We start from the raw sequence: 23,510 nt of genomic DNA on the forward strand, positions 1-23,510 counted from the left end.
GATGCCTGAGAAGCAAAATTCCTCAGGCAGTGCTGCCTTAAGTGGGAAGGTCTTAGGAATATTTATACAGAATGGAGCAAAGAGCCTGTTTGTATTCCTGCTTTAGAAAGTAGAATATTCTATTTCACTCAATTTAATTTTGCGTAGCTTTTTTTCCCCTTTAAATTCAGAGAAATTAATTGCCAAGTTTTCTTCATCTAAGAGGAAGATGGCTATAAACTTGGGTATTGGGGATGTGCATATTATTGTGCTTCTCTAGTGCAGTTCTGTGCACCCTTCATGACTCAAATATTGTGGTGATGTATGGTATATACTTTGTGATTCAAATGTTCTAGTCCATTTAAATTTTATAAGTTATAGTTTTCTGAATGAGAAATTGGTAATAGATCGTATTTTAGCAAGTATGGAAAAGGGATGCAGTTTTGTGTCCCATTTGAAAGTAGGCCTGAGTGGATTTAAAATCAGCAAAGGCAAGCAAATGTTGGTGACTTAAACTCCTTGCCCTGTTTGTCACACTAGGCTATGGGGGATTTTCTTGTGGAGATAAATAGTTGGGTTGTTCCCAGGTTTGGGGGAAGGTGGCAGCAGTGGGAGTTTTGTTGAAAGCCCACGTTATTGATTCTTTTCCTTTTCAAATATAAGATTGATGTTTTGTCCTTAGAGTGCACACTGGATCCAGTTGTAAAACCTTAAGAGTAAAAATAGCTACTGTTTGCTTGATACTTTTTAATGTGCTGGACACTGCTTTGCAATGCACAGATTAAACATTTATTTTTACAATGGCTCAGGGAGAAAAAGAATACAAGAGGGCTGGTCTTCAAAGATAGGAAGTGATATCTTCTTTATTTTGTTGTGAGGAGAGTGGGAGAGGAAGGGAGAAGGGTTGTAGGTGTGTACGTTCAGTAACAGGAGGAGGAGGGAGTTCTGGTATAAGGGTTTGTTTTCTTCATGAGATAGAGGGGTGGAGGCTTTATTGAGAAGGGTCAGAGGTTGGAAGTTGAAGAGATTATAAAAGGTTGACCAGAAAAAGGCACATGTTAGTTGGCAGTGTTGAGGGACATTTGAGGGTGCTAATTGTTGCTCGGTGGTGGGCCGATCTGCTTGATGTATGATCCTCTCTGTGATGATCATTTGCTTGCTTATCAGACAGGGATGTATTCAAGAAAAATTATTCTTGGCATTTGTGAAAGATAGTAGGACAATTTGTTTTTTAGGAACACCACAGTAGGTATAGTGACCACTTTGTAGTCAGAGTCAACTCCAAGCACAGTGTGGGCAAGTAAGAATTTATAGTCAAGGGGAAGGGTGATAGTCAGTGGGTAGAAAATTAAGAGGGAACATCAGGAGCAAGGTAAGGGAATTGGGGTCAAATTGACCTAACAGAATTCTTACTGAAGGTAGATCACTGCATAGGGGATGGTGGAGGATGAGGAACTCCCATTAGTTATGGAGGGTGATCAGACAGAGCTGGGAATTCTGGTTAAAGTGACCCAGCGGGGTTCTTGCTGAAACTGGATTTTACCAGGGAGCTGGGACTTGGGCATGGGAGAACCCTCAGGAATCTGACTAAAATTGGGTGAAGCAAAACACCTTTATCACTGGTGATTTTGTCTGGGTTTTGGGTTTTGTCAGATGGCCATGTGGAAAAGACAGGTAGTGCCTCCCCCAAGATGCTTGAGTGTATTGTCAAGAACGTTATTTAGCTGGATCATGGGTCTTAAGCTGGGTGTGGAGGGACCTGCATAAAAGAATGAATTAACGAAAGTCCTTTCCTAAGGATTAGATTGGGGAAGGTGCTGTAGGAGGAAAATATCATTAATGAGAGCCACGAAGTTTGTGTAGCTGAGTTTCTATCCTTGCTTTTGATTGGTGAACTGAGTGTACATTCTTCACAGTGAAGAACAGTTGGTTCATTGCTGATCCACACATCTTTTCCAAAAGCTCCTCCTACCCATATGCAGAAAGACTTCCTAAAACTCTGTGCAGAGGCGACTTCTTAAAAATTTATCCATTGTGTCTCTCTTGCAGATGTTTTTCAGTGTGTGTGTGTGTGTGTGTGTGTGTGTGTGTGTGTGTGTGTTTTGCACCAGGGATTGAACCCAGGGGTGCTTTACCACTGAGTTCCAAGCCTTTCTGTTTTTATTTTGAGACGGGGTCTTGCTAAATTGCTAAGTTGCTGAGGCTGGCCTTGAACTTGCTATCCTCTTGCCTCAGCATCCTGAGTCACTGGGATTATAGGTGTGCATCATTGCGCCTGGCTTATGTGTGGGTTTTAAAAAGATATTTTTGTCCAAAGTTTTGAGAATTAGGTAAATGGATTTTTCACTGGCTTTAAGCTGCTCTCTTGCATCACCAGTTTTATTAGCAAATTTCAACATTATGTACATAAGTATTCGTCCCAGAGACTGATAAGGGGTGTAGGTTTCTGGGCTCAGATCTTGGAGTTCCTAAGTTAGTTATGCTGTTCCTGGGCCTAGGAATGTGCATTTTAAATACTCTTATGATACTTAGAGAAATGCTGTCATTCACCTACATCATAGGCCATAAATGTAAAAAGTACTGAAGTGTGTTGGGGGGGCGGTGGAGAAGGGAAACTGGCAAATTAATTTTGTTTCAAAATACCATTGAAGCACAATTCTTTAGATATTGAATCAGAAATTACCTGAAGTTATTTGTAGTATTTCTGTCTTGTGGATATTATGGTAAGTCAGACATTATGTGCTTACTTTTTGGGACTTTATATTTTACTATGTCAGTTCTTTTTTTTTTTTCTTTTCCCCTCCTATGAAGCATGAGAGGTTGGGGAGGGAGAGGAATCATCTTTTACTAGTCATTCATGAGTTTTTTGGGAAGAAAATACAGTGTTGATGAATAGGAAGAGATTTTCTTTTTTTCTGTGAAGAAAGATTATAGAATTTTCTGAAGGGAAGTTAGAGGGGTAAAAAGGAAAAAAACAAAAGCAAAAAATAACAACAACATTAGACTTAGTGAAAAGAACCAGTTTGTAGCTACTTTAAAATGAAATGGGTCAGCGTGGTGGCATACTTCTGTAATCCCAGAGGCTTGGGAGGTGGAGGCAGAAGAATCACAAGTTCAAAGTCAGCCTCAGCAACATAGAGAGGCACTAAGCAACTCAGTGAGACCCTATCTCTAAATAAGATATAAAAATAGGCTGGGGATATGGCTCAGTGATTGAGTGCCCCCTGAGTTTAATTCTTGGTACCAAAAAAAAAAAAGACCTTGGAACAAATGAAAGGTTTAAAATTCATGAATGAATTGTCTTATTATTACATGCCATTGATGAAATGAGGTGTAGAGCCTGACTCATTAGTAGCCAACTCAGCCAGACGAGCTGATTCATTGTCTACCCTGTGACTTGGTAGTCACAGGGTGGACTGCAGGATTGTGTATTAGGTCACCTTGCTTCAGCCTTGTCTTTGAGAGTCTGATTTTGGGGTGTTTTTCTTTCTTTTTTTAAAATTGCAGTCCAGGATTGTACATTTCATTCCTGCCCAAACATAGATGTCCATACCTCATTTTCATGGGCATGGTAAGTGGCTTGTGAATTAGAGTGGCCATATCATTAGTTATCCAATTTGAAGTACTTCTGAGAAGAAAATTAATTAGTTAATAATTATGCCAGGACAACAGAATTACAGAGTAAAACTCTACAATAAAATTAAATTCTATCAAATGATTTGAAATTGTGTTTAAAAGATTTTTTAAGAAATTATTTAAAAAAATGAAATTTATGTACTAAGGTAAGTAGGGTAGTATTTACATGAAACCTCCTAGAAAATATCTTTTAGGAAAAAAGTGCATTTATCTAGTTGAAAAATGTACAAGCAACCTAATAAATTATCCTAATAATTCAGTGGTCATTTGAAAAACTACATACAAATTACAAGAAAAGAAATTTCATTTTATTCTTTAAAAAAGTCACAAACAGAACTGGGGCTGTAGGGTAGTGGTAGACCACTTGTCTTGCATGCACAAAGTGTCCTTGGTTCAGTCCCCAGCACTACCAAAAATAAAAATTAAAAAAATTATAATTACTTAAAATATAACATGTATATCTGCTCACTACACAGCTTTTCAAACCTTGAATTCAGATTGCCTAGAATCGCCCTTATTTCCTATTGAATTTTTATTTTCTTCTGTTACTTGCCTTTTATTGTAACAACAACTAAAAACCAATTTTACCATGGAAAGCAATGTAGCATGACAAAAAATAGAAACTGTCTACCTGAGGCTAAAAATTTCAGAAACCACTCTATAGTTTCAGTTTGCTGTAGAGCATTTAGGGTGCCTTGACAGTCTGGGAACCATAGACCTACATATTTTGATACAGTTCATCATTTGACTAGTAGCTACACATGCGTTGTATTATGCTTATGAGTAGAAGAAATTCTTATTATGTGATGTGTGTGAGATGCTCCCAAAGCACTGTGTTAAAGAATTCAAGATGCCCCAGTTCTTCATCCTTTTCTTTCTCCTGTTTGGTTGTAATGTATTCTAGTATTCAGTAGCTAAAATTTATTAAACGCTTGCTTCAGGCATTGAGTTCAGTGAGATGTTTACATGTGTTGAGTCATTTAATTTTTCTTTTTCAAATGTCTGCAAATTCACATTAATTTTTGTTAATGTGAATATTTGTTAGAGCAGCTGTGTTGTATAAAGCTTCTTCCTTCAGGTTCCTCTAGAAATTTCCTTGGAGTTGCTGGTATCCTCATTTTACAGAGGAAGAAACTAAAGTTCAAAAAAGTTAAGTGACTTGACAGTCAAACTGCAGATAGTTTTAGCTTTAGAGTGTAAAATCAAAGCTCATTTTTGGACTCTGGAGACTAGAAGAACATTTGTCTCTAGCCACAGCTTCTTCTGTACAAAACTATACCCAGTGCATGTGTCTCCTGCTGTGAGAAGCACTTTTCATATTTTATGGTGATCCTGACAGTGAGATTTTGTTTGTTTGTTTTCTCATTCTTAGACAAAAGCATCAAGAATCAGAAAAATTTAGTTCATTGCCAAAATGAACTGCTAGTAATTGGAGTGGGACTCTAGGTCTAAATGATTCCAACTGCCAAGCTTATAGTTGTAATTTATTGTGATGACCAGAAGACTTTGTAAAATCCTTGTCCTTTCGGAGTCATTGAAGAAAGAGTTATGATAATATGTTTTGTGTTAATATACTTGATAACCCTATTTATTTAGAAATCATGCATGGTATGTGTGGCACCTCTGTATTAAATAGTGTCCCTATTGCCCAACCAGAGTAACAGAGAATATATTGTGCTTGCCATTTATAAATATATGTATAGGGGCAGAGAGAGGATGAATGGGCCCATTTGTCAGTGGCTGGCCAGTGGCTGGGAGGGTGCAGTGCACTAGGCCATCAGACCTCTGAGATAGCATGGGGGAGGGGAGGGGTGCATAGGTTTCAAAGGCTTATTTAGAAGGAGATTATTAGGTAGTTTTTTAAGTCATAAATTGGAAATCTCTCGATCCTCTTACTTCTCTTTACTGTATAATATTGAACGGGTTCATTTTGTACTTTGAGTTGAAATCCTCTCAGGAAGAAGACAGATCTGAGCCAGAGGCTTATTACAAGTTGGCAAAACTTCTTGGGCGACAAGCAACATTAGGTTGCCAGAAGAATTGTATTGCATTATTCCTGGTGTCCTAGATTGGTTCACTTTAGTTGGGTATGGCTCATCTCTTGAGTGAGGAGAGTGGAATTGTTATAGAATGTAAGAATACAAAGATTCAAAGGCCACTGTAGTATTTTGGCATTTCTCCAAATACTTATAACTCTCTTGGAGAAGCATAAGTGTGCTTTGTAGGAAACAAAAGTGTTTACATCCAGAACACATCAAGTGGGTGTGCTGAGTTCAGCAGTCAGGGCCATGTCCCCCAGGCCTACTGTTGTGGTTTACTCAGCTGAGAAGCACAGAGAATCAATACAGTTATGTGCCCCTGCCCCACTTCATCCATCTTGTGTGTGTGCTTTCTTGTTCCTTCTTCCTCCACACAGTCAAGTCTAGCACTTAAAATTGACAAGTGCATACCCTGGGGTCTACCATTCTGTTTCGCAGAGTTCATTGTCTGTAAATAGGTCCCTTTTGGTAGGGACCTACCTTGCTTTGCTTGCTGTTTGAAGTGCAGATGTGACCTTGCTACTTTGTTTTGGGTCAAGACCAGATCATACACTGGGGTAGCACTTTGTGCTTAAAATATACCATGGGTAGTATTAGAATGCAAAACCAGGAATAGCTCAATGACACAATTTTTTTTAAAGACATTTAAAAAATGTTTTTAGTTGCAGATGGACACAATACGTTTATTTTATTTATTTATATGGTGCTCAGGATCGAACCCAGTGTGTCACATATGTGAGATCCTGTCTCAATCTAAAAAATGAAAAGCGCTGCAGATATAGCTCAGCGGTAGAACACCCCTGGATTCAATACCTAGCACTTCCCACTCCCCTGCAAAAAGAATCACATAGTGTCTCTACATACAAGACCAGCCAAGATAAGCAGGAAAATTAGGAAATCTTTCATGGCTGGCTTTCTGACATATGTCAAAGTGATTAAATTTTTCTGCTTTTTGTTTTTGCTTCCTTTAGTGTGTACTTTACACACACACACACAAACACATATACACACACACATATATATGTAAAAAAGTTGGAATATATGTATATAGTATAAATGTATTACTATATATTTGTGTTTTTTATATATATATATATATATATATATATATGCTGCTTACTCTGTGTGTGTATAATATATTTATAAATATATGCTTAATTCCTTAAGGTGTCATAAAACCAGAATGCCCAAATAATTCACATTAAGAACAAAACAATTCAGTACTGAGCTATATCTGCAGCCTTTTTTATTTTTTATATTGAGACAGGATCTTGCTAAGTTGCCAAGGGTGGCCTTGAATTTGCTATCCTCCCACTTCAACCTCCCGAGTTGCTGGGATTACAGGCATGCAACTGTGGGATTCTTAAAACAGTCCATCAAGACTGATAAACACGTGTCATGGTAAAACCTTAAGTGCTGCCAGTATAATTGTCTTTGTTTAAATAGTATAGTTTTATTTTAAAATACGTCTTCTTCATGAGCTAGTAGTTCTATTTTTAGACTTCCAGTAATTTAATCTTAGGACATCATTGAGTCCCAAAGGTTTTTCCACTTCCTACTGTAATTAAATACTGGCTTTTATTAATTTGAATTGGCAGCCTATAAAACAGGCACCATGCCTCTAATAATTGGCAGTATAATGTGGACATGGAAATTTTGGAATTTGGAATTGTGGAAGAAGGAAAGTCATGCACTGGGGGAGCTAAAATACCATCTGCAAGAATATTAGTTCTCTAATAACAAATTACTGGATACAGTGGTTTAAAACAACTGGGTATTATTATCTTATAGTTTTGTAGTTGATAAGTGTGTCACAAGTTAACTGCTCAAATCATGGTCCCCTCCTGGCTCCATTCATTTTGAAAGCTCTGAGGGAGAATCACTGCTCTGTCATTTCTGAGAGGCCGTCTGCAGCCCTTGTCTTCTGGCCCCTTCCTCCGTCTTCAGAGCCAACATCGATGATCAAGTCCTTCTCACATAGCATCACTATGACTTCTCCCACCACCCTAAGCTATTTTTTTTGCATTGTGGTAAAATATACATAGCATAAAGATAACCACTTTGACCAATTTCAAGTATACAATTCAATGTCATAAATGCATTCAAATATCATACAACCATCACTCTACACATTTCCAGTTTTTTCAACACACTAAACACAACTTTGTACTTGTCAAATAGTAGTCCTGTTCTTCATTCCTCTGTGTCATTGGTAACCTATTTTTTGTCTGATTTTTGCGTATTCTAGATATTTCAAGTAAGTGGAATCATACAGTATTTGTCCTTTCTGGTATCTTTCATTTAGCATATCTTTATGGTTCATCCATGTTGTCTTTTACTCCTTTTAATGGCTGAAAATATGCCTTTGAATGTATATGCCACATTTTGTTATCCATTCATCTGCTTTTGGACCCTTGGGTTGTTTCTACCTTTGGACTGTTCTGAATATTGCTGTTATAAGTATTGCTGCTATAGTGTTTCTTTGAATTTGTTTTCAGTTCTTTGGGTATATTTGGTCATCTGTTGAGTCTATCTTTAACTTTTTAAAGAAGCAATACACCTTTTTCCATAGTGAGTATACCTCATTACATTCCTAAAAATAATTTTTGAGGATTCTACTTTCTCTATATTTTCCCCAGTGCTTCTTTTTCTTTTATAAAAGATTGTTTTTACACTTCTTCTAAGGATCTGTGTGAATATATTGGTCCCACCCAAGTAATCTAGGAATATCTCCCCATTTTAAGATTCTTTAAAAAATGTATATTTTTAAAATTGTAGATGGATACAATACCTTTATTTTATATGGAGCTGAGGATTGAACCTAGTGCCTTACACATGTGAGGTGAGTGCTCTACCACTGAGCTACAACCCCAGCCCCTTAGGATTCTTAATAATACCTGTAAATCAAATCTTTTTTTAAAATATATTTATTTTTTAGTTGTAGATGGACACAATACCTTTATTTTGTTTATTTATTCTTATGTAGTGCTGCAGATCAAACCTAGTGCCTCACATGTGTGAGGCAAACACTCTACCATTGAGCCACAACCCTAGGCTCAGTACATCAAATCTTAATGGAAATATATTCACAGGTTGTTAGGATTAGGGTGAGGAAATATTGGGGAACCATTACTTTCCATATTATAGTGCGTCTACCTTTGAAGTACTAGTTACTTTGAAAATTAGGAGCAGCTAAATTTGAGGCTATAACTTTTGATCATGATGTGGAGAGATACTCATTTTTAAGACAAAAGAATACTTATTCTCACTGTCTCAGAAGATTTGACCCTAATTGACTGAACTATTTTTTTGGTGATCCTCATCATGAGATTGAAGAGTGTGAGGTAGTGAGTTGGGCCGATGGTGAATATGAGATTCAGTAGTCATTTTCAGAACAACTGTTAGGAGAGGGAGACTAATGATGAGCCTAATCAATTAAAGGGGAAATGGGGGAGTTCTTTTTAGTAGAGATTGGGGGAGAATGAGGCCAGGATTTCAGAGGAATAGAACAGGTGAAAAGATATATTGCTTTTCACCATAGGTGATAGCACAAGCTTAGGCTTGATTGTGGTAAAATCCCCTGGCAATCTAATAGGTTATAATCTGAATTTTGCCTTTAGTGATCAAAACATTTTTCCTCTACAGAATTTTATGTCCTTGGAAGTAAATATTTATCAGTTGAATAAGAACCCTTTCTCTGTATTTTGACTCAGTTTGGTTTGTGTCATTAAGCCTAGTACTTGAATATATTTGGTCTCATATTGTCTAATGTTTGCTTGTGAAGGTGTTCTCTCACTAGTCAAGTGAGGACTCGTGTTATTGAGGCCCGGCTCACAGATGTATGCATGAGCACACTGCTCCTGGCACAGCGGTCGGCATTATGTAGGTGAAGACTATGAATTCCAGAATATGTCAAGGGATCAGATATCAGGCCTCTAATGAAATATGAGGCTTGAAAGAAATTGAATAAGTGATAATTTCCATTATTACCTGTACTTGTATTTGTATGTAACAGGAATCTGTATTTCAGGAACTGGTATCGTGGCCAGAAGAGTGATATGTGGTTTTGATGTTTGTTTTGATCACTTAATCCAGTCATATAGTAATAAGAAGATGGACTGCAGGCAAACTGGTGCCCTGTCACTGTAGCTGTAGGGATACGTTTCTGCTTTTGTGGATGAGATTGGCTCTCCCACTGAGTTTCACCCATATTGGTGATAAATGACCTATCAATTAAATAGAAGTAATATTAATATAATAACCTCTTTTTTAATTCACATTTTAAAAGACAGCAAAAATGTGACTAATTTAAAACATTCACATGAGATTTGAGAAGTGTGTTTGGGTTTTGTTTACAGGTAAAAACCAATGTTCCATTTCCCAGAGGTTCATAAATTTGACAAACAAAACGAGTTGTTTTATGAGGATGAAACCCCAAATCAAGGAGGAAAGATGAAGAGAGTGGCAAGTGGTGATACTTCTTATGGCAGTAAGAAAATGTAGAGTCAGGAAAAGAGACTTATGAAAGTATAAGAAATTCATATATTCCTTAAAGTTAGAATAATTAGAATAATATCTAATATATGTTGAATGCTAACTGTGGGACTTTGTGCTACTATTTTACATGTATTATTTGATTTGATTTTCTCAAATATATATATATATATATTTTTTTTTTGTGTGTGTGTGTGTGTTCATTCATACCACATGTGAATATACCTGAGTACACGTAAATGATAATGGAGAAAGTAGTAGACATGTCCTCCTGGATTCTATTTTTTAATCAACTTTATTGTGATATAATTGAACAAATAATAGTTACATGTATTAAACTTTATGACTTAATATTGGTGTACATATGCATCATAAAATGATCACCACAGTCAAGCTAATCAACATGTCCATCACCTTCATAGATACCACTTTATTTCTCTCCTCCTTGTGTGTGTGTGGGGTGGGGTGTGAGGGCACTTAGGACCTGTCCTCTTAGCAAATTTTAAGTAGACAGTAGAGTATTGTTTAGTCACCATGTGTACACTAGATTCAGAGCTTATACTAATTACCACTCACTTCCTTTGACCAACATTTAACTTCCCCTTTGGCCTGGATTCTCTGCTCTTCCACTGTATTATCTAGTTGTATGAATCTGGACAAATGTCTTCACCATTTTTAATCTATCTGGTCACCTGTAAAAGATAGAAGAGCTAAAATATAATAACCATACCATCCACCTCTGTACTTCTCTGTCACACAGAAGTTATATAATCACAAAGAAGTTATGTGGTCAAAAAGTATAGATTTGTATGTTTGATTATAAAAAAGTTACCTAAAAGAGTCAATTTGTATCTCATTCAATATGTAGAAAAAGAAAGCCTTCCATGAAAAAAGCGTGGAATCAAAATTGTGAATGGGAGATAAGAGGCCTCATTCTCCAGAAAAGTCAGCTTTCCAGTCAGATTTTATTTTATAGGGGTAACTAGATTAGGGAGACTCATTTCTCCCTTTGTGGCTTTGCTGACCACAGTGAATGATATTAATACCTTTGATGATTTAATAAAAATAGCAGTGACAATGAAAGATGACTGACTGTGATGATTCATTTTGGGGAGCTATTTGGTTGGCTGCCTGAGTCCTGTGCCAGGAAAGAAACTGAACACATTTTAGCAGCATCCTTGAGGCTAGGAAGATGTTCAAACTTAGATGCCAGGTAGTTGCCTAGACCATTGAATATAGGTCATGGGAGGAGACAGCTTTTGAGTGAGTTAGCAGAAGGGTGGGCATGTGTGGACTGCCAACCACACTCCTGCTGCCCTCCTCTGTTGCAATTTTAAAGCAAACTCAGGAGAATTGGTACATCACTCAGGACCAAGTGACTTGACCTGTTCTGCTGATAATGGTGTAAGCTGAACACAACAATGTGGGAAGAATTAACGGGAAGATTTGTTTAGTTGCTTTTTATTTTTATGCATTGTAGTTGTATACAGTGGTGGGATTTGTTACGTATTCATCCATACATACAAAATATATATTACAATATATTTTGGACAGTATCATTCCCTAGTAGTTCCTTTTCCCCTTCCTGCCTCTCTCCCCTAGTCCCTTTCCTCTACATTTTTGATCTCTCTTTGATTTTTTTTAAAAATTTTACTTACACATAGTAGTTGTGTAATTCTCAATAGAGGAAGGAGAATTGGGGAGGAAAGAAGGGAGTAAAAAAGGGTTTCCCCTTTATTCTTCTGATTAAAATTAAATTCCAAGCATGTATGATTTTATCAAAATTTTGTCCTGAGTGATGTATCAATTCTCCTGAGTTTGCTTTAAAATTGCAAAATCATCCTCAGCAGCGTTTATTATTATTTGGGTTCTTTATAGTTGCTATTGACTGAAGTGACTTGAAATCTCAGTGTAGTTTTGATTTGCATTTCCCTCATTGCTAGAGACACTGAACATTTTTTCATGTATTGTTGGCCATTTGCATTTCGTATTTTGGGAAATATCTATTTAGTTCTTTTACCTATTGACTGGTTGATTGTGTTATTTGCTTATTTGGTGTTAGGGTTTTTGAATTATGTATATGTTCTGGATATTAATCCCCTATCAGCTGGTAAAGATTTTTTTCCCCTTCTTTTTCACCTGGTTGCTTTAAGGACCCCTATAAAGGCTTTTTTTTTTTTTTTTCTTGGATATTTCCTCAGCAGGTGACTTCTCACTGCCTCTTGAGTAACTTAAATTCTGGTCTGCAGTCACCTCACATGGTCTTATGTGTGCTCACAGCCCTCTCTTTTCTTTATTCATACCTTTGTTCACACCTTTATCTGCAATAATGAAAGGTAGTATGAATAATATCTCACGTGCTGAGGGATTTCCATGTGCTTTCTTTTATGGGCATTGTCTAGCTTCTTTTTTCTCAGACTCCACAGGCAGGTAATGTCATTATTATTGTCCCAATCACCACCATCACGAACCCTTTCATTGTACCCGTTGAGAAGCAGATTTAGTTGAAATAATTGACCCAAGATTATGCTGTTAATGGATGGTAGATATATAATTGCATCTCACAAATATGAATAGCCACTCTGTGCCATTCATTGCCTGTCTTTGCCCTCCTCCCCACACACCCAGGCCAAGCACAAAGGATGCCCTGCTTTATATAACAGAAAGTAACTGCCTTCCTCTGAAGCTGTCATCTCAAGCGCTCGCTGTGTTTTGGATTGGTGAATCTACCTTTTCTCTTGCTTCATTGAGTCTTCATCAAAGCCTGAGTTTAACTCACATTTGTCTCTGCACCTTGATTTGATTGTTGTCAGGTTTTATTAAGTGTTTTGTGACTTGCTGCCACGTCTAGCTGTCTACTTTTAGCCTGGCCACTTTTGTTGTCATTTTCATTTTTTAAGTTCTTTGAAGTTTATATTGAAATATTGGTATTTTATCTGAAAATATCAGTAGCCTAAATAATACCATACACTTTCACCTTTACGTGCTGATTACTCTGTCTCTGAGTATTCAGGTTTAATTGTCAGATTGCTTAATTCAGACAAGTCAGATTTTTAGAAGGGTTTCAGCTTTTGTGCCATGGAAAAAGGGTGATCAGCCCTGTCGTTTGAGACCTTGCTTGCCCCCTATCTCATGCATAGAGGAGTTACTTACCCCTCTTGACCTTCACTTTCCTTTCTGTTAAGTGGAGATGATAATGCCTACGTGTCAGGATTATAAGACAAATTAAATTGGATAATGCATGCAAAGAGCCTAAGTGCCTGAGATCTCTCAGACCATCATTAAATATGTCTTACTGATTTTGAGCCTTCTCTTTGATTCTGATCTGATTCTCTGACCTTTAGATTTGTATTACATATATTAGCTTTTTGACTCTGGATTATTCATTAAATTGGCTTTTTGATTTAAATAGTGTGCTTCCTCATCACCAATAATAAGTGGTAGTCAGGGTTGGAATCTAGTGAGCCCAATTTCAGCACCCACCTAATAAAGTCTTGACCTACACTGTCCTTACAGAACTCTGAGATATTCCTTACAGAACTCTGAGATGGTCTAATTTATTGTAGCTTGGAACTTGTACAATCTAGAAAATAGATAATTAGTGTCCACTAACCTTTTCAACTCAAATATCATATATCTTCAGTGGGACTTTGGCAGGACTGGTGTGCAACAATGTTATGATTAAATTGTTTCATATGCCTACAGTGCAGATGTTCTGGCACATGGTCAAAGTCCAGTAAATGTTAGATGGATGATGGATCACAAGAAGAAAAAGAGAGTCCTGTCTCAGATATCCCTAAGTTTGGGTGAAGTAGAGCTGTCACTGTGTTAGAAAACTTAGAAATTGATTTACATTTTCAGCCAAATAGAAGAGCAGACCATTTTTTATACAGGGAGCAAAGGGATTTGGAGACAGAGCCAATATTTTTCTCAGAAAATAACTTGGACTCTTGTGCATTACCTGTGTAAACATTTAGCTTAGACTCTAGAGTCCTGCCCTTTATAGCACAAAAGGAATGAGTTTACTCTAAAGAAATTTTGGAGCAGTTATGACCAGCTAATCACAACATCCCTGAACTTCAGACAGGCCTCTGCAGAGTGTCTGATTTTAAATAGAACTGCTTCCTCCTAGCCCCTGTAGAATTAAGCTGTATAGTGTACACCTGAGCAGCTCAGAGTATTGACTCATGAAAGGAGTTATTTGAGATGCTTGGTGAATGATTACCAAGTATACTTTTAGTTCTGATGTATTGATGCTGAGCTACTTTTCCTGGCAATAACCAGTTATCAGGCTCAGAATCATTTCCTAAGGCTCTTCTTTAGGGAAATATATATCTTTCTTCTGACCCCCACAATCATGTACGTGCCTACCTGCTTGACTGTCCGCCTGGGCATCTCATCGTCATCACAGACCCAGACAGGGCTACCGGGAAATCTTATTCTTTCCCACCTTCTCAAGATTTATGCTGCCTTTTCTTGGATATGCCTTTGATAAAATGGACTTCTGTGTACCTAGTAACTCAAGCTGGATATGTCACTAGGCATTATAACTCAGGGACACTTGACCACTGAGTCACATCCCCAGCCCTATTTTGTATTTAATTTAGAGATAGGTTCTCACTGAGTTGCTTAGTGCCTTACTTCTTGCAGCCCTTAGGCCTCACCAGCGAGTTTCACGCAGTATTTCTCTCATCCATCCACTTTTCTTCATTTGATGTGCCACCAGCCTCATCCAAGCCACCAACATTCACTTGAATTCCTGACCTGGTCCCTTCATGGCCTCTCTGCTTCCACTCTTGCTATGTAACCACTCCTCTGTGTAGCACCTTTGTAAAACAGTGTGCTTGTGTTATGTCCCTATTTAAAAGCTTTTAATGGCTTCCCATTGCACTTTAGACGAAAATCAAAATTATTGACCTTGACCTGCATGTCTTGGCATGATATGGCTTTGATTCACATGTCCGAATTCATCTTTCCTCATTCTTTCTCTTTTACTTTCTTTTTGGCCAAACTAGTTTTCTTTGTGCTCTCTGAAAGCACCAAGTTTTTTCTTGCCTGAGTCTCCATTATTTTTGTCTGCCCAGCATGCTTTTGTCCATTCTTGACTTGACGGACTCCTCCTCCTTCATTAGGATTCATATTAATTGCTACTTTTTCCCTAAGTGTCCTTTCCCAATCCTCTAATTTAAACCTACAGTCTAATAACCTCTCTCAAGATTTGCCAGAATTTAAAAAACTCTGCCCTTTGTGTGTCTAGTTTCCCCTGTGTCACCCAGCACAGCACAAAATGCTTGTGAAGGAGCATTGCTTCATGACCTTTTGTTGAATGGAAGATTGTTTAATCAAAATGAAAGTTGGGGTTGGGGATATATCTTAGTTGGTAGAGTGCTTACCTTGAATGCACAAGTCCCTGGGTTCGATCCCTAGCGTACACACACACACACACACACACACACACAAACACACACACCAAAAAAAAAAAAAATCAAACCCAGAAAGTTGGTCTAGAAGGAGCATCTTACTTTTCTCTTTGCAGTAACCACAGAGCCATCTAATTCCTGTAGAAGAGTTTCCTGACTGCTTCCACAAGTGTCCAACAGAGTCCTAGTAGGAGGTTGTTGGTTATTTGCCATTTTGCTTTGCCACAGAAGAACTTGATGGTACTTTTACAGCATGTCCTTGGGAATCTAACAGACTTAAGTGTTGGTCCTACTGCTGATCTTTGCATCCTTAATCAAGTTCTCCCGGGTCTGTTTCCCCATCTATTAAATGGAAAAAGAAAAGTTCTATCTATCTCATATTCTTATGAAGTAGAATATTAAGCAAGGTTATATATTTATAATGCCTAATATAGTGCTTTGATACCTTGTAGGAGTTCAGGCATTCTTATTTCCTTCATATCTCAAGAAATTAATAAGGAATCAAGGAAAAGAAAATTCATTTAACTTACCTTGTTTCTATTTTCTGCATAATCATACTCAGGGGTGCTAACCTGAGGGTCAAAACTGGTGTAAGGGGAAAAAAGCCATCTCCAGCGTGAAATAAGCAAAGGTATTCTGGTTACTTAACAGTAAATAATATCCCATCCCCAAAAGATACACATGGAATTCTCCTTTGCCTTATTCCAGGGGTGGTTGTTTAATACTGTTAAATTGTTATAACTAATAAATGTAAGTAGGTGTTTTCTATTCTGGTTTAAGTAGATATTCCATGGAGACAGGTTCTATGAAAGTATTTTTCCTATTTAGATATTTTTGTATCTAAGAAGCCTTAGGAGTACCATTGAAAACTCTGGAGTCCAAAGCTGTTCAATTGATATTCTCAGCTTTGGGGGTAATTTAAATATTAAATATTCTGAAAATAGACTGTTAGTTTTAAAATATTACAGATTAGATTCAAATTAATAGGTGTAGATAGTTTCAAGGTACACCAATCTGAACGTTAGATTTAACTCAGGCAGTTTCTCTTAAATTCAGTCTATCAAAATCATCAACTTGAATTTGCCATTAAGTTAGAATAGTTCACCTACTTTTGCCTCCATTAAATTTGTTTTGCTCTTTGACATGCAATAGTAATCAGGCTAAGGGAGCTATTTCACTATAAGCCATGTCCTTGAGAGAGCTGGGGGGTTGAGTATTAAAAGATCAAAACCTTTGCTTTTGTCTTCTAAAATATTGATCTAAATCAGGAACTGCATTTGTAGTTGATCCATATGTTTAAAGTCCTGGTGCCAGAGCATGGGCCAGACAATTAATATTCATAATACATTAATCAACTACTTAGCTCAGTTGTTTAGAGCATGGGAATTTTGGGGCAGCCAAGGGAACAGATTGGAATTCCTTCTGGGGCTCCCTCACCCTTCCTTGTTCTGTTGTCACAAATGTCTTAGCTCAGACTCAAGCTTAAGGATCTTGAAAATGCATATGATTAGTCATTTGAACATAGATTCATAACATGAATGTATAGGAAAATGCATGAGCAGCACTACAGAAGATGAGTTAACAGAGGGGTTGTATGAATGCTGATGTGAGGACATTTCATTTAGCTCTGGGTTAGTCTCTCATCTGCAAACTCAACTTCATACACCAGTGTAGCTGACCTAAGAATTAAGGTCGCTAATATTTACATGTCTTGAAGGACAGAAAACAATTCTGTTGTCATTTTTTTTTAAAGAAAGAATGAGAGAGAGTGAGAAGAGAGAGAGAGAGAGAGAGAGAGAGAGAGAGAGAGAGAGAGAGAGAGAGAGAGAGAGAGAGAACTTTAATATTTATTTTTCAGTATTTGGCGGACACAGCATCTTTGTCTGTATGTGGTGCTGAGGATCGAACCCGGGCCGCATGCATGCCAGGCGAGCGCGCTACCGCTTGAGCCACATCCCCAGCCCATGTTGTCATTTTCAAAAATTCATTTTTTACTCCTTGTTCATGAAAGTGAGTAAAAAGTTGATGCTATTGGTGGTTCTGGTCATTTGAGTTTTCTTTTAGAACTTTCTGTGTCTGGTGGCACCATAGTGCTTTAAGAAGAAATTGAGAAGTTACCTTCTGAACAACCACTCCTATCTTTTTTGTTGAGTCCAAAGGGAGCTGATGTGACATGAAGAAACAAAGCATCACCTTTGCTGAAATGCAAGTCTGATGGTTAAGAGCAGACCATCTCACAGGACTTCAGAGCAGGGTGTTTTAACTGAATCAGTTACTACTAGGAAATGAAAGTCTGTCACTGAAGGGCCACAGTGTAGTCTTTGCTCTGCCTACCTGTTATTTACTGACAGACCTTTTTCCTTTTTTTTTTTTTTTTACAGAATGCTATGAACCTACCTCCTGATAAAGCCAGGTTACTGCGTCAATATGACAATGAGAAAAAATGGGAACTGATTTGTGACCAGGTAAGAAACAGTTATGCTTTTATCAAGAAAATAAGCGATGATGCCAATATTCTACATTAAAACCATAATCTTATGGGTGGAAAAAAAGCCAGAAGAGACCACAGTTCTCTCCTGTACACACTGAAGTTTTCCCAGGCGATGCATGGTTTTCTAGTTTTTGATTCCTTACCTTCCTGTTTCTTATCACCAAAGGAGAAGCTAAAAAACGACTTTTTTTTTTCCATTATTTGTTCATTATTCTCTCATTTATTTGTTTTTGGAATTGTTTTTGAACCCAGGGTTGCTTTACTACTGAGCTACATTGCCAGCCCTTATTATATTTTATTTTGAGGCAGGGTCTCTCTAAGTTCCTGAGGCCAGCCTTAAACTTGCCATTCTCCTGTGTCAACCTCTTGAGTCACTGTGATTCAGGTGTGTGCCGTTGGGCACCCAGTTCTCATTTATTTTTAAATATTTTGCAGTTTGATGTTCAGGGAAAGCTGGTCAAGTGGGCAACCAAATTCAGATGATCTCTTTCTCTTTCTCAGTTTATGCTGCTCGAATTGTATGGGTCCTCTAAGTTTTTTGCCTTCATATTTCTGTAAATTGATGGTTGTGAAAAGGTGAATTGTTCATAAAGAAACATTATTTAGACTGATAAAACTATTTCAGATTTTAGCCATTATCTAGGTATTCTTGTTTAATCATTACCACATTATAAAAAAATTGGACTCTTTAGAGGAATGTAAAATATAACATAGGCAGTGAAATTCTTCCTTTGCCTTTCCCCTCCAAATTTTAGTTCTTTATTAAAGATTCATTGGTAAGACTTAGAAGTCTCTCCTTTAATTTTTTTTTGTTTTTTGTTTTTTAAAGCAAGATCACTTTCTAAAGCGGGGTAAGCCTAATGCTGTGGGGATAAAGTGTGGCAAGGGACGAGAGGGATTTTCTGTCAGTCATAGGCAGAGAGTCCCTCTTCCCTAGAAAGTAGATGCCTACAGTTCACATAAAGTTTCTGAAGCATGCCTGGGAACTTGGTTTACCTTAGTTCTTAAAGACAAAACAACCAACAGCCAACCAGTAAAGGGATGGTGATAAAATCGCCCTCTTCCCTCCATGCTGTGCATGAGCACCCAGAGTAGACAGTAGCTGAAGAGGAAGATGCTGATGCACAAGAAACAATCTGTGAAACCTAGCTCTATTTGAGACTTAGTATCTATTGAGTGTTATCTAAACCTGTTATTGCAAGTAAGGTGATTTTTATAATAGTAAAAAGATCATAGAGATAATTAATATTAGAAAAATGTAATCACATAAATAAGGGAAGTATAAGGGGGGAGTGAAAAAGTCTCAAGTATGGCCACCTATAAGAGCGAAGGAGTGCAGTGGCAAATGTAGGCTGCTTCCCCATGGTCCTCTGTGGGCCCTGCGAGGGGCAAACCTTTCTCTCCCTTCCTCCCTTTCATAGACACATTCACCTGCTCCTTTCTGTCTTTATTGAATTATTAATTTTTACATCCCAAGTGCCAGAAAGGGATGATGGAAAGCTCCTAACAGCTGCATTCTTCTCTCAGACCAAAAATATCTTCATAGGGTTGATGCTCGGCTTTAGGGGTTCTTAAGGCTAAGGAAGGAGCAGTCGGGTATCTAAGTTTCTGATTTTCAAATCCTCAAGTCCACGTTGTTATTGCCCTTAAATGTCACTATGCCAGGGCATGGAGAACTTTTCTACTTCATCTGTTCCTCTTTGACAGTCCTGTCACATGTTAGAGGCTCCTCACTGAAGTGACTTTGTCAGCTCTGAGGCATCATTTGTTAATAATAGTTAAAGAATAACAATTATTTATTGCAAATAGCCAACATTTAGTAAGCAAGTTATCTTAAGGTCTTTGTGTTTAGTATTCAAAGCAGCCACACTTATTTGTATTTCCATTTGGCATAGGGGAAAACTGAGACTTGGAGATTATTTTCCAAAGGTCACATAGCTATTAATTGGTAAAGTGCACAGGTTATCTGATTCTGGAGAATGAGCAGATTTGGGGTTTATGCTCTCAACCCTGCCCTCTTCTGCCCTCCTCATAAGTTGCCAGTAGTATATTGATTCTGAGTAGTATACTAAGAATCAATAAAAATAAAGGGTTCCCTTCTCTGTCTTGCATTTTGGCATGCTTTTGTGAAAAGGAGAGAAAGCTGGGAGGTGTATCTCGGGTGGTGAGCCTACCTACCCACATTACCACTATGATAAACCATCATTTTTGGTTAACTGTTTGTCTTTGTGAAAATGATGGCCAGCAGAAAATTGAACTTTTTGTCACATATGGGTAACCCATGGGTATGTCACTTACATGACTATCATTAGCCCTTTAACACTTCTGAGGGAAAAGTCAAAAACCTTGAGCTGAAAGCATTCATAATGGCAACCATGGTGCAAGGATTTTATTATCATTTATCTCCTCTGTTATATACATGAACCATGTCATATATTTTTTGGTACCTAAGGTAGATCTGTCTATAGTGTCTAACTAATAGACATCCAAAATACATTTGTAATTATAATTCCATTTATAGAAAATGACTAGAACAATATGTAGAGATGGAGAGTAGATTAGTCATTGCTGAGGACTAGGAGGGGGCATGAGGAGCCACTGCTGACGTGTGTCAGGTTTTCTTTTTGGCGTGATGCAAAAATTCTTAAAGTACACAGTGGTGATACCTGCATAGCTATGTGCCCATACTAAAATTATATATTTTTAATGTGGATTTGGGGAATGTAAATTATCTCAATTAAAATAAAGATATTTACTTTTATCATAATCAGGGATAGGGAACAAAAAATAGGAAAAAAACCTAAAGAGAAATAATGAAATGTTTGTGTGTGTGTGTGTGTGTGTGTGTGTTTTTTTTTAATTCCAATTGGAACAAACTAATTATAAAAAGACTTTATGGGAAAATTAGGAAAATTTGATTACTAAGAGGATTCCAAGAAATTATTGTTTGATTCTGTTGAGTTTGATTTTAGTTTTGTGATTATTTAAGGACCTGCCCTTATATTTTAAAAAAGGCATATTGATGTAGAGTTAAAATTATATGCCTAAGGCTTTCTTTAAAATACTTTCTCAAAGGAGGAACAAAAAAGGGATAGATAAAGGAAATCTGAAAAAAGTCTCTGTAATTAATAAATCTTGATTTTTGAGATATGTGAAGTATAATATATTTTCAATTTCTGTGTATATTTGAGAATTCATTATAGCTGTAAATTTTAAATAAATAAAGTATTTGCTTTTTAATAATCTTTGTTTTCTTTTTAAGATGATTTTTATTTTCTTTTTTATAAAATATAATTAATATTAACTTGTTTATAGGATTGGAGGTGATGGATGTAAAGTACATGGACTAATACTTGGCATAGAGTAGGCACTTCATAAATTATGTGGCTGCTTCTGCTACTGATGAAGAACCCTAATATCAAATATTATGATCATTACTTTTATTTTCATCTTGTTCTCAAAAGATTCAGGAACATTTACTGTATTGAAACTATCATGCATTGTTACTCAGATGTACTTTATGTATTAATGCATATTGTATGACACTGTCAAGAAAAGCCTTAGCTATAGATTTTTGGTCTGAGAAATTTTCAGGGCAAGTCTTGGTTGTAAAGTTTTAAAACAGTGACTGTGGGGTGTCATTGACATCTAACATGTGAAACACCCTCGGCACTTAATGCTTTGTGCACAAATAACAATTTTATTATTTTAAGAAAATAAATCTAGACATTTTATTTGTCATTATAGTATGCATGCTTTAGGCTAGGAGCACTAAGTAAGAGGTAATACTAAGGAAACTTATTTCCAAAGGAAGTATGTGAATACTAGTGTTGGAAGACCTATGGAGAAAATTTGAGGTGTCATTTCCATGAAAAATTATCATACAGACACTATGAATCATGCAATTAGTCACACTTCTTCTTTTTCCCCTTAGCTGCTAGAAGGCTTAGAGGCAAATTTGTGGCCTACCCTGACCACTCTACAGTATTTTAATGATATGTGTTTGTTTACCAACCTCATTCATGGCTTCATCTAATTTTTTTCTGCCCAGATTACCCTTTCACATTGCTTTCCTTACTGGAAAAAATCATGGATAAAGTTGTAAACTTTTGTAAGTCATCTTTTTGAGCAAATTAAATATGAGATACATGTCAGCATTACTGTTGAACAAAGATTATATTTCTTTGATAACTAAAATTTTCTCTATACTGGCGACCTTGTGCAAGGTGGTACTCTGAATCTGCTCAGTTTTCCTAAGAAAGTAAATATGGAGTGGGAAAATAAGTGCTTTAAAAAAAGGGTGGGGATGGGGTTATAGCTCAGTGGAGCGCTTGCCTAGCACATATGAGGCACTGGGTTTGATCCTCAGCACCACATATAAATAAATGAAATAAAGGTCCATTTGTGTCCATCTACAAATTTAAAAAAATAATAAAGTATTTATCAAGATTTAACTTAAGAAAAGCAATAGAGTTATCTGCAGCTCATCCTTTTATTTGTCATACCAACATTTTCATACTCATTTTGAAAGTATTTAAAAAAAACACATCTCTTTCAAGAGTTAGTTCCTTTAAGGTATGAGTTATGTGGCATTTGTTTGTGTACCTCCAGCAACTTCCTTAGTGCCTCAAACAATCCTTATTGAAAGTATGTTGAGCCAAAGAGATAATGTTTAAATGATGTGTATGTTCAGGAGCAATGGAGAAGCAAGCTAGCATTATTGGCACAGATGGCAGAAAAGAGGGGAGAGGTTTAGTAGGTGGCCTGGGAGACTAACTACAGGTTTACTGTTTCTTTATTCCTCTTGCCCTCTTGGTGTAGTTTGCTTGTGCTTAGTAAAACTAAACTTCATTGTTTAATTCTACAAAGTCCTTTAACGAGAGGAAGGGTTCCTGGTGTAGTATCAAGGAGTCTACTTATTTTGTATTTTTGGAGGAGAGCTGTCTCTCTACCTTCCCCTGGCCAACTGAAAAACCTAGCTACAGGCTTGGTGAAATAGTTGTGACTCCAATTTTTTGGCTGATATCAGGAGCAAGATAGAAATTTTAGTCTTTTTAAAATTGTATTAACATATACATAATATAAAGTTTACCATTATAACAATTTTAAGTGTATAATTCAATGGTATTAAGTACATTCATATTGAAGATAAAAAATTTTAAGATGATTTATTCTGATGGTATAGATTTCATAAATTTTCCTTCAGATTTAATTAAGATGGAATCCCAAAGAATTTTTTCCTTTGATACTGATTATTGAATGCAGGATTCTTTACTACTGAACTACATCCCCAGCTCTCATCCTCCTTACCCTGCCTTTTTAAAAAATTTTGAAAGGTCTTACTAAATTGCTGAGGTTGACTTTCAATTTGTGATTTTCCTGCCTCATTATTTGGAGTTGCTGTGATTACAGGCAGGTATTGCCATTCCTGGCCCGAGGAACAATATTTCA

At 36.9% G+C, this 23,510-nt stretch overlaps 1 protein-coding gene across 13 annotated transcripts in view; it reads left to right on the top strand.

Moving 5' to 3' along the window:
• The window catches only part of Fmnl2 (formin like 2), a 278,150-nt gene that overhangs the window by 135,964 nt on the left and 118,676 nt on the right, over positions 1-23,510 (top strand). For all 13 annotated transcript variants that reach the window (XM_078017409.1, XM_078017408.1, XM_078017413.1 and 10 more), the window contains exon 2: positions 17,950-18,033. In XM_078017409.1, the coding sequence (XP_077873535.1) occupies positions 17,950-18,033 (84 nt within the window). The remainder of the gene's footprint in view (positions 1-17,949; positions 18,034-23,510) is intronic.

This window comes from Ictidomys tridecemlineatus, chromosome 7 (genome assembly GCF_052094955.1).
Source record: "Ictidomys tridecemlineatus isolate mIctTri1 chromosome 7, mIctTri1.hap1, whole genome shotgun sequence".
NCBI classification, from domain to species: Eukaryota; Metazoa; Chordata; class Mammalia; order Rodentia; family Sciuridae; genus Ictidomys; species Ictidomys tridecemlineatus.